The sequence below is a fragment of the Schistocerca piceifrons genome, chromosome 2, assembly GCF_021461385.2.
Source record: "Schistocerca piceifrons isolate TAMUIC-IGC-003096 chromosome 2, iqSchPice1.1, whole genome shotgun sequence".
In the NCBI taxonomy this organism is placed as follows: domain Eukaryota; kingdom Metazoa; phylum Arthropoda; class Insecta; order Orthoptera; family Acrididae; genus Schistocerca; species Schistocerca piceifrons.
The window spans coordinates 723,408,342-723,420,645 of NC_060139.1; the positions used below are offsets into that span (position 1 = coordinate 723,408,342).

The window sequence follows — 12,304 nt, forward strand, 5'->3', positions numbered from 1 at the left end:
TACAACTGGGCGTCTGGTCCGCGCCTCGTAATTTTGGGAAATTGCGTGACCTTTTTGTATACATCTGTTGTCGCATACCTCCGGGAACCACCCAGGGGCTGTCTAATCCATGCCACGCAGAGTCAGCGCTGTATTGCGTTCCAGAGGTGAACTGTCACGCTGTTAACCAAGTCGTCGTAACGTTTTGGCTCATCACAGTACGAAAGAGCGGAAAGTTCTCTCTGCAAAACGCACTCTAGTGAATGCAGGGCATAAACGTGGTCCAAAATAAATAACAGAGTTCGTGTACAACTCTTGGTGCACGATGTAAGAATTTTTGTGGTCCATTGCCAGCTGTTGCTGCCGTGGAGGGCCACGCGCTGTCTGCTTCTACCTGGGGCTGCCCTACTCGCAGACGGCGGCCAGTGCGCATGCGCGTCTGGGAGAGCAGCTGCACGTGCCCGGCGCGCCTCCGCCGTGCCAGTAGCGGGATGCTGGCGCCGCGGGCTGCCCGGAACTAGCAAGTGCCGTGTCGCGCCGAGCTGCCGAGTGAGCTGTGCGTCCGCTGCCGTACCGTGCGCTGCGGGACACGGGGCGCCGCGTTGTTGTCGAAACCATGGATACGGGAGGGGACGGCGGCGGCGGCGGTGGCGGCGACGCGCTGCAGGACATCGACTGCAACATCGTGCTCGTCGGCGACTCCAAGTGCGGCAAGACGGCGCTCGTCGAAAGGTTCGTCTCGGACAAATTTGTCGAGGTGAGTGATCATGGTGAATTGCATCTGAGCAGTACTCTTTCGTCTGGCAGTTCACCAAAAATAAAAGAGAGAGGGCAGTGTTTCTTTTCCTCAACTACCTAGTTCGAATTGTCGTAGCGATATAGTAATATATGTTGTGCTTTATGATATTCTAGATATTAGCGTATATAGTAACAAACTAATAATACATGTCCGTGATGTGTATTTGATTTATCCTGTAAATGGGTATAGGAGTTGGATTTTTAATAAATGGTATGAGATGTCAAAGTTAAACGAGACAAAGAGAGGAGAGGCATGTAGCAGCTGTACTGACAAGGGAACCTCCCCATCGCACCCCCTCTCAGATTTAGTTATAAGTTGCCACAGTGGATAGGCCTTGAAAAACTGAACACAGAGAAAATAGGAAGAAATTGTGTGTAACTATGAAAAAAATAAGCAAAATATACAGACTGAGTTGTCCATGCGCAAGATAGGCAACATCAAGGATAGTGTGAGCTCATGAGCGCCGTGGTCCCGTTGTTATCGTGAGCAGCTGCGGATCGAGAGCTCCTTGGTTCAGTCTTCCCTCGAGTGAAAAGTTTAGTTTTTTATTTTCAGACAATTATTATCTGTCCGTCCGATGCGAGGTAAGTGCGCCGTAGTATGGGGACGGCAAGTGAAATACTTTCTGAAAAGATTCTATGATTTTGCGAAGCTGCGCAGGTACACAGAGCAGTATTGTCTACGTGATCGTGTGTCAATTATCAAAGTTCAGGCACTCACACGTAATCAACTTCGCTATCCAAAATTCTAGGACATGTTCAGATTTGCTTGGACATATGCAGGATTTGACGGTCTACACACGGAAAAATTTGAAAACGTTAAAAACGTATGTTTTGACAGAGCACAGGGAAAACTGTGTGACTGTGAAACTGTTGCATTCATTTGTTGCAGTTTATGTGACAAACTCTTATGTTTTCATCACTTTTTTGGGAGTGATTATCACATCCACAAGAAAACCTAAATAGGGCAGGGTAGAAGAATCTTTTTACCCATTCGCCACGTGTACAAGTTAGGTGGGTCGACAACATATTCCTGTCATGTGACGCACATGCCGTCACCAGTGTCGTATAGAATATATCAGACGTGTTTTCCTGTGGAGGAATCGGTTGACCTATGACCTTGCGATCAAATGTTTTCGATTCCCATTGGAGAGGCACGTCTTTTCGTCAACTAATCGCACGGTTTTGCGGTGCGGTCGCAAAACACAGACACTAAACTTATTACAGGGAACAGAGACGTCAATGAACAAACGGACAGATCATAACTGCGAAAATAAAGAATGTAAACTTTTCACTCGAGGGAAGACTTGAACCAAGGACCTCTCGTTCCGCAGCTGCTCACGCTAACCACGGGACCACGACGCTCATAACTCACATTATCCCTGATGTTGCCTGTCTTGCACATGGACTACTCAGTTTGTATATTTTACTTATTTTTTTCATAGTTCCACACAACTTCTTCGTTTTTTCTCGATTGATCTGTGTTCAGGTTTTCAAGGCCTATCCACTGTGCCAACTTTCAACTAAATCTGAGGGGGGTGCTATTGGGAGGTTCCCTTGTGAGAGCGACAGTGCAGTAATGGACGGTTTTGCTTCGCACCGAGAGCTCCTGGCTACCTGTACCATTTACTACGAACACAGATGAATTTGAATCTGTGCACATACCAGTTCATGCCGTAATATCTCTTAAGGTGTCAACTGTATCCTTACACAAGATGTACAATATAGACGACAGACTTGTTGCAGCCTCTTTCAAAAACAGGTGTCTATTTTTCGAAAGGGTTCAGTAAACACAATATGATCATTCTTCCAAAGATACTAATTAGGTTCACTAAGGTTCTCTGTGAATCTGTCACATGTGCTGTACTGACATGTTTTCAGTCCAAGCAGCATGTCTCTGAATTTATTCATAGCTTTCATGCGGGCTATTTCTAACACCGGAACAGCTTCGTAAAACTTTTGCCTAGTGTCTTGGATGCAGCTTTCTTAAACGTGTCACACCATTTTACCAGAGTACAGCCAACGAATATGTTATCCTTTCGCTTTCCTTATTTCGCTAGTGATTTCCATTGTTAATTCCGTTTCATATCGTTAGGTGTTTAATCTACGTGACAGGCTCCAGAGTATGACCACTAAACACTATCCACTTTTGGAAAGCTGCCAGCCAGTACAGAGAGTGAAAGCCGTTCTTCATTCCCTTACCATTAATCAGCGACGCCAGAACCTTCTGGTAGACAATACTATCTCCAAAAATCGATTTGGGAGTGCTGCGAACCCTAACTAAAAAATCGTTTATGTGTAGTCAGTCATCCATTTAGCATGCTCATTGTTGCTTCTGTTTCAATCAAATACACTATTTTGAGTAGGCTATAGTGGTTCTTCTTCAAACTGCCAAAAATTTTAACACCGGTACCGTACGTCGTAGATTTTCCGTGTGACTCCAGCTTCGTCGGCAGTCGACCGTATGGTACAGTACCGAACATTTTTCGGGCATATAAGAGCCATGCGTCTGTTATTAGAAATTTGGCGTGTTTGACGAAGCAAACACACAAAGCACGAGGCCGGCAGGACAAGCAGGCTAGCAGAGGGACTGAGCGAGACAGAACAACGGGCGGTGGCTGGACTAGCGAGATGACCTGTCTCTCCAGCCGGCCAAGCGTTCCCAATAGTGCTGTCCATGATTCATTCCTGACAAAGTCCTTCCCTATTGTCATCGAAATAAATTTAACGCTAATCATTTAATTTCTTACCAAGCTGTGTTCTGAAAATTTTATTCATCCTTGATTTTGTATCACCTAGCTGGGGTTCACGATGTTAAGATACAGAGTTTTGTTTCATAAGATGACTAAAATACTCCGTTATATCTTGTTGTACTCAAGCTGACAAATGACAGACCACTTTTACTTCCGTATGCAGAGTATGAGTAGATTAATTATATAGATTCGTTACACAAGAACACACAGTATATATAAATATAGTTATTTCCGCACAAAGCATTCCACAGTCCACCAGTCCCTTATCTTGACTGAGTATTTGTACAGTGAGGAGCACAGTCACTTACTTATTCCTTGATATAAAAAAGGTTCCTGAACGCGTTAGATGTCGCCTTGCGGAAGACTCGATTCTCGGAACTGCCAAGGATTTTTCGTAGGTGAGAGGACCAGTACGGGGTGCACTCAGCCTCGTGATGCCAGTTGAGGGGGTAATTGACAGAGTCGTAGCGGCTCCACGGTCTGGGAAGTCCGCAACAGCGGGGAGAGCGGTGTGCTGACCATACGCCACTCCACACCGCATCCGCGTGACGCCACAAGAGACAGGATGACATGGCGCCGGTAGATATCCCTTGGGCCTACATGACCCGGATGAGGAACTCGTTTTGAACGCGTGTGGTTCAAGTGGTTCAAATGGTTCTGAGCACTATGGGACTTAACTTCTGAGTTCATCAGGCCCCTAGAACTTAGAACTACTTAAACCTAAGTAACCTAAGGACATCACACACATCCATGCCCGAGGCAGGATTCGAACCTGCGACCGTAGCGGTTCCAGACTGTAGCGCCTACAACCGCTCGGCCACCTCGGCCGGCGAGCGCGTGTGGCAAGATGGCTTCACACAATATATTAAAATCATAGGTTGTCCAGGACATGTACTCAAGACGACTGATTCTTTTTTCCCTAGGGGGAAGATATACTTTCTCAGGAATCGCAGATCCTGCGACATCACAAAACCGGTATTGGCTGCATGCCGCAGGGTTCCGTTCTCGGGCCCGTGCTGTCCTCTATCGATATCAGTGACATACCTAGGCAGGTGGGAGGAGAAATCGCCAAGTACGCCAATGACACTGCGCTGTTCAAGCGGTGCTACAGCCTAAACTCCATTTTGAGGTGCCTCCGGAGACTTTTGGACAAAATAACTCTATGTTGCACTGTCTGGAAGGTGAAAACCAATCCTAACAAGAGCCAGGCCATTCTGTTCACCACAAACCTCAAGATCTCCAATTGTCAACTCACAGCTGGTGGCAAGCCATACCTTACCGTAGCCAAGGGATTGACATGGAGGTCGCACATAACCTGTGCACTCAGTAATGACTATGGCCTGTTTTGTCAATTATACACACTCCTCAAGAACGATACGCTATCAGAAAATGCAAAACTGGCAATCTGATGTGCCATCACACATCTCTCCATCTTTTGTAGATCGGAAGTTTGGTCATTGGCCGCCGAGAAACGCTTGAAAAGACTGCAAGTTATTTAAAACAAAGTTCTCCGAGATATGGCTGACGCTCCCCACTATGCTCTCAACACATACGCTAGGCAACACTTACGGCATCCGTCCATGTACCAAATAATTTAGAGGAAATCCATCAGTCTTAATATGAAAAAATCTTGTTGGCCCTATAATCTCACCAATTCACTAGGCCAGGAAACCTAAAATTCGCTTCACAAACGACGAACTATAACTCCCACACGATACTTTAGGGACTGACACACATTTACGGACTACATTTTGCCAATGTCAGACGGACTTAGTATCCTGTGGAGCTTCTGTTTGTTTACATGACCAATAGCTTACAGAAAATACTCATTCGCCCTCACAGATCGGATTTCTTTTCGCGGCCCAAGCCTTTTAACTTATTTTTAGACTGTTAGTTTATCAGATACATTTCAAGTGTATTTACAATGTGTGGTACTGATTTACTTGTATGTAATGCAATTGTTTCTCAGGATATCTACTGATAACTGTTGCTGCTGTTTTGTCTAGAGACTGAAGGAAGACGACAATTTTAGCCACACGACCGCTCACCATATTGTTTTACATTGCTTTCATTTGGAGATAACGAAATCTGTTCTTCACTATGGCTACAGCTCCTAACAACTACATGAAATTACGAAAGTTATTTAAGAAATGTCCTGTGAGCTACTAGAATGAGATACCTTAAACGTTTTAAGAGAAGTTACTAGTGTTAAGTGGCAACGCAGCATTCGATTTCGAGTGCTGTAATGAGGAAGTACTAGGATGGGCTTTTGTGATGTTACACAAAATGAACCTTCTAAAACAACTCTTCGAAAAATCCAACAGAGGTTTCACAGCAGCCGGACTCTGAAGCGTACCTGTCATATACAAGAATGTACCGTGAAATTGTATCCTCCAAAACACTTAACACGAAAGAGTGGACTTCCATGTTCTAATTCTGTTTTTGTTAAATGTCTTTTGATGTAATTAGCCGACAGCGTCGTTACAGACGACTGTTATAATGAAAGTTTTAACTACTACAAACAATAGGCGATGGGGACACATTGCCATTCTTGGAAAAGCGTTGTTTCTTTAATTATATATTTCTTTTTAACGCTGTCACGACCGCGTTTCTCGGTGATCAATTTGACAATAACGTGACATTTCCAATCCTCTTTGGCTCTTCAGAGGCGTTAGCGGTATTAGGAAGCCACTTTGGCTTCAGAGTTTCTAATCACTCTTCGTCGTTGTTATCTCCCCATTAGATAAGCAGCGTCACCGTACAGATCTGCATGTCACTCACCTGCAATTGTGCGTATGTGAAATCCCTGCTTGTAATATTTGGTAACATAGTTTATTGTAAGTGTGGAATATCCTAGAGGTCTCTTCAAACGCAGAGTCTGTCTTAGCGCGTTCAGCTCTGGGTTCATTCGCTGAACGTATCCCATCTATCGTAATACAGTCTGCTTCACAACTGCTGTGAACAACGGCGCTGTATTGTCAAGGGGTTGTTCGGTTGCCGATTCCGTTCTCCCACTAAATAACTACGAGGGGCGTTCAGTAAGTAATGCAACGTATTTTTGCTCTCGGCCAATTTCGATTGATAAATGCGGAATTTGTTGTGGGACATCATGGAATATTCCCGCTTCAGCCCCTATAGTTTCATGAAGTTCCGGTGGGTGGCGGAGCTGTATGTAGCCTTCAAAGTGGCGTCTGTAACGGAGCTGCGTTCCAAGCAGAGAGCTGTCATTGAGTTTCTTTTGGCGGAAAACCAGAGCATCGCAGACATTCATAGGCACTTGCAGGCTATGGAGAATTGCCAGTGAACAGAAACATGATGTGTCGTTTAGCGAGGCGTCTGTCATCATCGCAACAAGTCGCGCAAACCTGTCCGCTCTCCCGCGGGACGGCCGGCCGCGCACAGCTGTGATTCCTTGCAGTGTGTTCGTCGCCACAACAATGCAAATGAACTTCTCCCTTCCTTGACAACGCAAGACCTTACACATGGCAGCGCACCCGAGAGAAGGTCACAAAACTTCACAGGAGTGTTCTTCTTCATCCACCCTGCAGTCCGTATCTCGCACGTTCTGCCTTCCATATGTTTTGCCCAATAAAGTATGCACTCCCGGAAAGCAGTGCGTGGATGATGGGTAGGTTATTTATGCAGCAAGACGTTGTCACCGACGTCGACTAGATAGTATCGGAAGTTCCATGTGGCTTTTCGCGGATGATGCTGTAGTACACAGAGAATTTGCAGCATTAGAAATTTGCAGTGAAATGCAGGAAGATCTGCAGCGGATAGGCAATTGGTGCATGGAGTGGCAACTGACCCTTAACATGGGCAAATGTAATGTATTGCGAATACATAGAAAGATGGAGTCTTTATTGTATGATTAAATGATAGCGGAACAAACACTGGTAGCAATTACTTCTGTAAAATATCTGGGGGTATGCGTACGGAACGATTTGAAGTGGAATGATCATATAAAATTAATTGTTGGTAAGGCGGGTACCAGGTTGAGATTCATTGGGAGAGTCCTTAGAAAATGTAGTCCATCAACAAAGGAGGTGGCTTACAAAACACTCGTTCGACCTATACTTGAGTATTGCTCATCAGTGTGGGATCAGTACCAGGTCGGGTTGACAGAGGAGATAGAGAAGACCCAAAGAAGAGCGGCGCGATTCGTCACAGGGTTATTTGGTAAGCGTGCTAGCGTTACGGAGATGTTTAGCAAACTCAAGTGGCAGACTCTGTAAGAGAGGCGCTCTGCAACGCGGTGTAGCTTGTTGTCCGGGTTTCGAGAGGGTGCGTTTCTGCATGAGGTATCGAATATATTGCTTCCCCATACTTTTACCTCCCGAGGAGATCACTAATGTAAAATTAGAGAGATTCGAGGGCGTATGGAGGCTTTCCAGCAGTCGTTCTTACCGCGAACCATACGCGACTGGAACAGGAAAGGGAGGTAATGACAGTGGCACGTAAAGTGCCCTCCGCCACACACCGTTGGGTGGCTTGCGGAGTATAAATGTAGATGTAGACTAGTAGAACGTTACTCTGCGCGTAAGACAGTCTCGTTGAACAGAGATTACGTCGAGAAATAGGGTTTTGTAGCCGAGTGAGTGGGGAATAATATGGTGTATTGTAATCCCGAATGAAAGCAACTTGGTTTCAGATAAAAATGTGTTGCACTAGTTATTGAACCCCCCTCCAATGAAAGACAACAAGCACTGCATCTGGAAATCCGTAAGTCATTGGTATTCTTGGACGGAGGTAGCGATCGTGTCCCTAAGAGAGAACCTCTGGATGTTTGTTCGAAAAAATACGAGGAAAACGCATGTGAAACTGAATGTTTTGTTTGGTCTTATAGGTGTGCTCGGATGCCCGAATTGGTATAAGTAAGTGCTACAGATAAGCGTGAGGACTGGGCTCGAATCCTAGTGAAACACAAAGAAACACGAAGAAATATTAATTATAACCGGATTTTCTGAAATTACTTGAGAACGATGTAGTGCAGTGATTTCATAGCCATTGACTACACTCACATAATTTCAGTGAATTTATTTCAGTTGAGACCATACTTTGTGCCAATAGCGTTGGTTAAATTCTAATACTCTCTGTAGTACGTCATAGAATGAGGGGATATGACGCTGTTGCTGGTAGTCTGTCCAACGGACGGGAAAACTGAACACCTACGCTTGTTGTCGCTGTTTGTTATGAGTTCGCTATTTGCTAGAAACAGATGTTATTGTCTCAATTTCCTCTTATCAGCGACAGTAACACAAACAAAACACAACACTGCTGTATAAACTGACTTATTTCAGAGACTGGAACTTCACTGTTGCTCATCTGTCAGGGCAGGGAACTCATGTCGCAGATAGGAGCCCGCTGGAGTGAAGTCGGCACCGAGCCCCACTGAATGTAAACAAATGGTTCAAATGGCTCTGAGCACTATGGGACTTAACATCTGAGCTCATCAGTCCCCTAGAACTTAGAACTACTTGAACCTAACCAACCTAAGGACATAACACACATCCATGCCCGAGGCAGGATTCGAACCTGCGACCGTAGCGGTCGCGCGGTTCCAGATTGAAGCGCCTTTAACCGCTTGACCACACCGGCCGGCTGAATGTAAACACATCAACTGCAACCGGACATGGAAGTCTAAAGCACGAGCTGCTGCTGCTGTTCCAGTTGTGTCCTGTTGCAACTGCGAAATGAAGAAGTGCGTGCATTATCGCTAGTTCTGCAAAATTCTCGTGTTTTCGGATGCTTTTGCTGTCGTAGCATACGTGCTTTCAAGCGATCCCACAAAAGGAAGTGAAAATTAAGAGTCAAGCATATTTTTCATAATCTCGGGGTCATTACGGACGGAACACTACCTCTAATGGGAAGTGATGGGAAAGAAAATAAGGCATTCTTGAGGAAAGTACCCCTGCACTCACCGAATTCCTAACGGAATACTACTCAATTCCTAAACTGTGGAACGGTAAGAGTGTGTACCATATTTGCCATCGAGTGTCTATTGATCCAATGGCAGAGGACGGTAGATGGCGGAGCACAGGTTGATGTGTTTCTTAAAGGGAGGTTTACTATTTTTTCGTTCAAAAAACTGATTTTAGTTTAAACTGCATTTTTGGATCCATAAAAGTGTTTAGAATCCAGCCCTGAAACGATTTTTCCGAATACGGAACGGAAATGTTTGTTATTCGCGGTTGAACAAAAAAATGCACCTGCTGAAATCGACCTTTTTTTCACGCACCAGTTTTTTTTTTCCTTTGGAGGATGGGTTATTGTACCTGTGCTTGGGAGGAAACGCACAAAATTCAGATGAAAGTTTGAACGCGTGGCCGGCCGCGGTGGTCTAGCGGTTCAGGCGCTCAGTCCGGAACCGCGCGACTGCTACGGTCGCAGGTTCGAATCCTGCCTCGGGCATGGATGTGTGTGTTGTACTTATGTTATTTAGGTTTAACTAGTTCTAAGTTCTAGGGGACTGATGACCAGAGATGTTAAGTCCCATAGTGCTCAGAGCCATTTGAACCATTTTTTGAACGCGTGTGTTTCGAAGTTAGCCCCAAGCATTTGCATTCTGGTGCGAAGACTGTGGAGACTGCGACTTTTCTGGCAGTGAGCAGCTTCAACGAAGGGTATTCAGCAATTATGAAGACCATGACAACTATGGACGTCACCCTGGGACTCTATTCGACGCAGTTCGCCAAGCATTCGGACGACCACCGGATTCAAGCGGCCGAAAACCGCTTGTCACCGGCCGTACGCGCTGCTCTGGGGGAGCGCAAGATGGCCCAGATCAACAGAACGCCCTCTGTGAGGAAGAGGAAGGACTAGTTTATGGACCCGGAATAGCAGATTTAACGTATGTTTCATAATACCTCATTTATATGTAGTCAAAACTTCAAACGCGTTTTTCTCCAAATGACTTTTTTTTTCGTGCGGTATGGTAACTTCAAGTCTACTGAACCGATTGGCATGATTCTTTGTTTTCGACGAAGCTAACTGAATTGTCTAGGAGTTGTACCACTTTTATTCCGATCCAGCAACTATATATGTTTTTAGTTGGCCGACGAAGTCGAAAAATCGAAGAAAAAAACCCTTTTCTCCAAATGGCCGCCATTTTGTTTCCTATGGTCCAAATAACTTAAGCGAGATAGAACTCCTAAATAATCTTATATACTTCGCTAATGTCAACTCAATTTTTATTTCAGACGAGTCGGCTGACTTGTGACATACCGCGCGTGGAGGTCTACATCGAAATTTGCTTTGGTTCCGACGGCACTTCCGCCTTTATTCTTCGACATTTCCGTTCGAAAAAATTCCAGTTTGTAGAGGAAATATCAATAAACATTTTGACCAAATTTGACATTGATATCTATTATACATCCCGAGGAAAATATACTCATAGAACATGCTTTTTTCGGGCCAAAGATAATAAACATCCCCTTAAACTTCAGTGATACATCGATGTGGTTGCATACGTTCGTCCAGGAAATAAAACACCTACACATGGAATAGTGAAACGGATACACGATCGGAATGAAGACAACTCAGCAAGATCATTATGTCAATCGTAATGGGGTGGTACCAGAAGCGAAATCAGCGAGGAGGGTTTTAGCGTAGTTTGATAGGACCGCCTCTGTACACACTAGGTACACAGCTTTCCATGAAAATTGCAACACGAGGAAGATATTACGGTATATTGATAATTTTTACTTGTGGACCGTCTGACAGCAACTGAATAAAAAACAATTTTAGTGCCATACGCGTTTCGCCTTTATTTTCTGCAAGGCATCATCAGTGGCCTGGAATATGTACATATGTTAGATAGCAAACAACAAAATTGTACTTATACAGCACAACAGGATGAATAGTGTTTAAGTTTGCAAGTGGTTTGACATATACATAGTGCCAAATGCAATACATGAACTGTCACACCTAGCTCAACAGTGGCTTTAAGCTGTCCGGGCATCAAGTTGAACTGAACTTAGATGACAGATACGGGTTCATCTTTCGATTCTGCTTGAACAGTATTGTAGAGTTCGTGAATCATAGTGTCTCATGAGTGATAGTGTCTCAGTATTACGACAACTCATGACCAGGTGTTTTCAGTAGCTGAGGGATTTGAAGAAACGTGCTGACTAGAACAACACTCGAACACACTCTGTTTCAAAATAAGGCAGGACAGCAAGGGCAACATACGGTTTTCCGGTATCTTGTTGAAAAGTAACGCCACAGAGACAGGTCACAGCCTCACATCTTAACCTGTCTGAAATGTAGCGGCTGATGTCCAGATTACCGGCTAAGCGTACCAAATGTAATCCTATGTTGTTCCTAACGGCGTCTCATACCGTTACTCGAAGCCCTGGTCTTTATAACGATGACCAATGCAATATGTCGCAGTTAATTGTCCTAAGAGCCTCTACATAAGGATACATCTATCGTAATGCTGCACACGGAATTACGATTCGTGTGAAAAGACGACGTGTTGCTACTTGTGCGCCCAGTGTTGTCACTGTCAGTGAGTCTCCGCTTTCTGCTGCGTCAAAACGAATCCGCGACAGTAGTTGACATGCTGCCAGTCAGTGGTGCTTCAGAAATCATTGCACTCCACATGTGATTACTTGTCGTGCTGCAAACAGGCTCTTTTTCTGCATTAACGTACGTGACGTGGCTATATGAAACTGCGCAACTGAGCGAGCGATAAGTGTATCCTATCGGGCGCTAGTCACTTGGGGCCACTGACAGCCTACATGGGGTTGAGTACCTGCACTAGTCGCGTGGGG

The 12,304-nt window shown here is 44.9% G+C and overlaps 1 protein-coding gene across 1 annotated transcript in view; it reads left to right on the top strand.

Moving 5' to 3' along the window:
• The first annotated feature begins 505 nt into the window (after window positions 1-505).
• LOC124777568 (ras-like GTP-binding protein Rho1) overlaps window positions 506-12,304 on the top strand; it is a 290,221-nt gene continuing 278,422 nt past the window's right edge. The window contains exon 1 of the mRNA XM_047253024.1: window positions 506-736. Within this exon, the coding sequence (XP_047108980.1) occupies window positions 596-736 (141 nt within the window). The 5' untranslated portion in view covers window positions 506-595. The remainder of the gene's footprint in view (window positions 737-12,304) is intronic.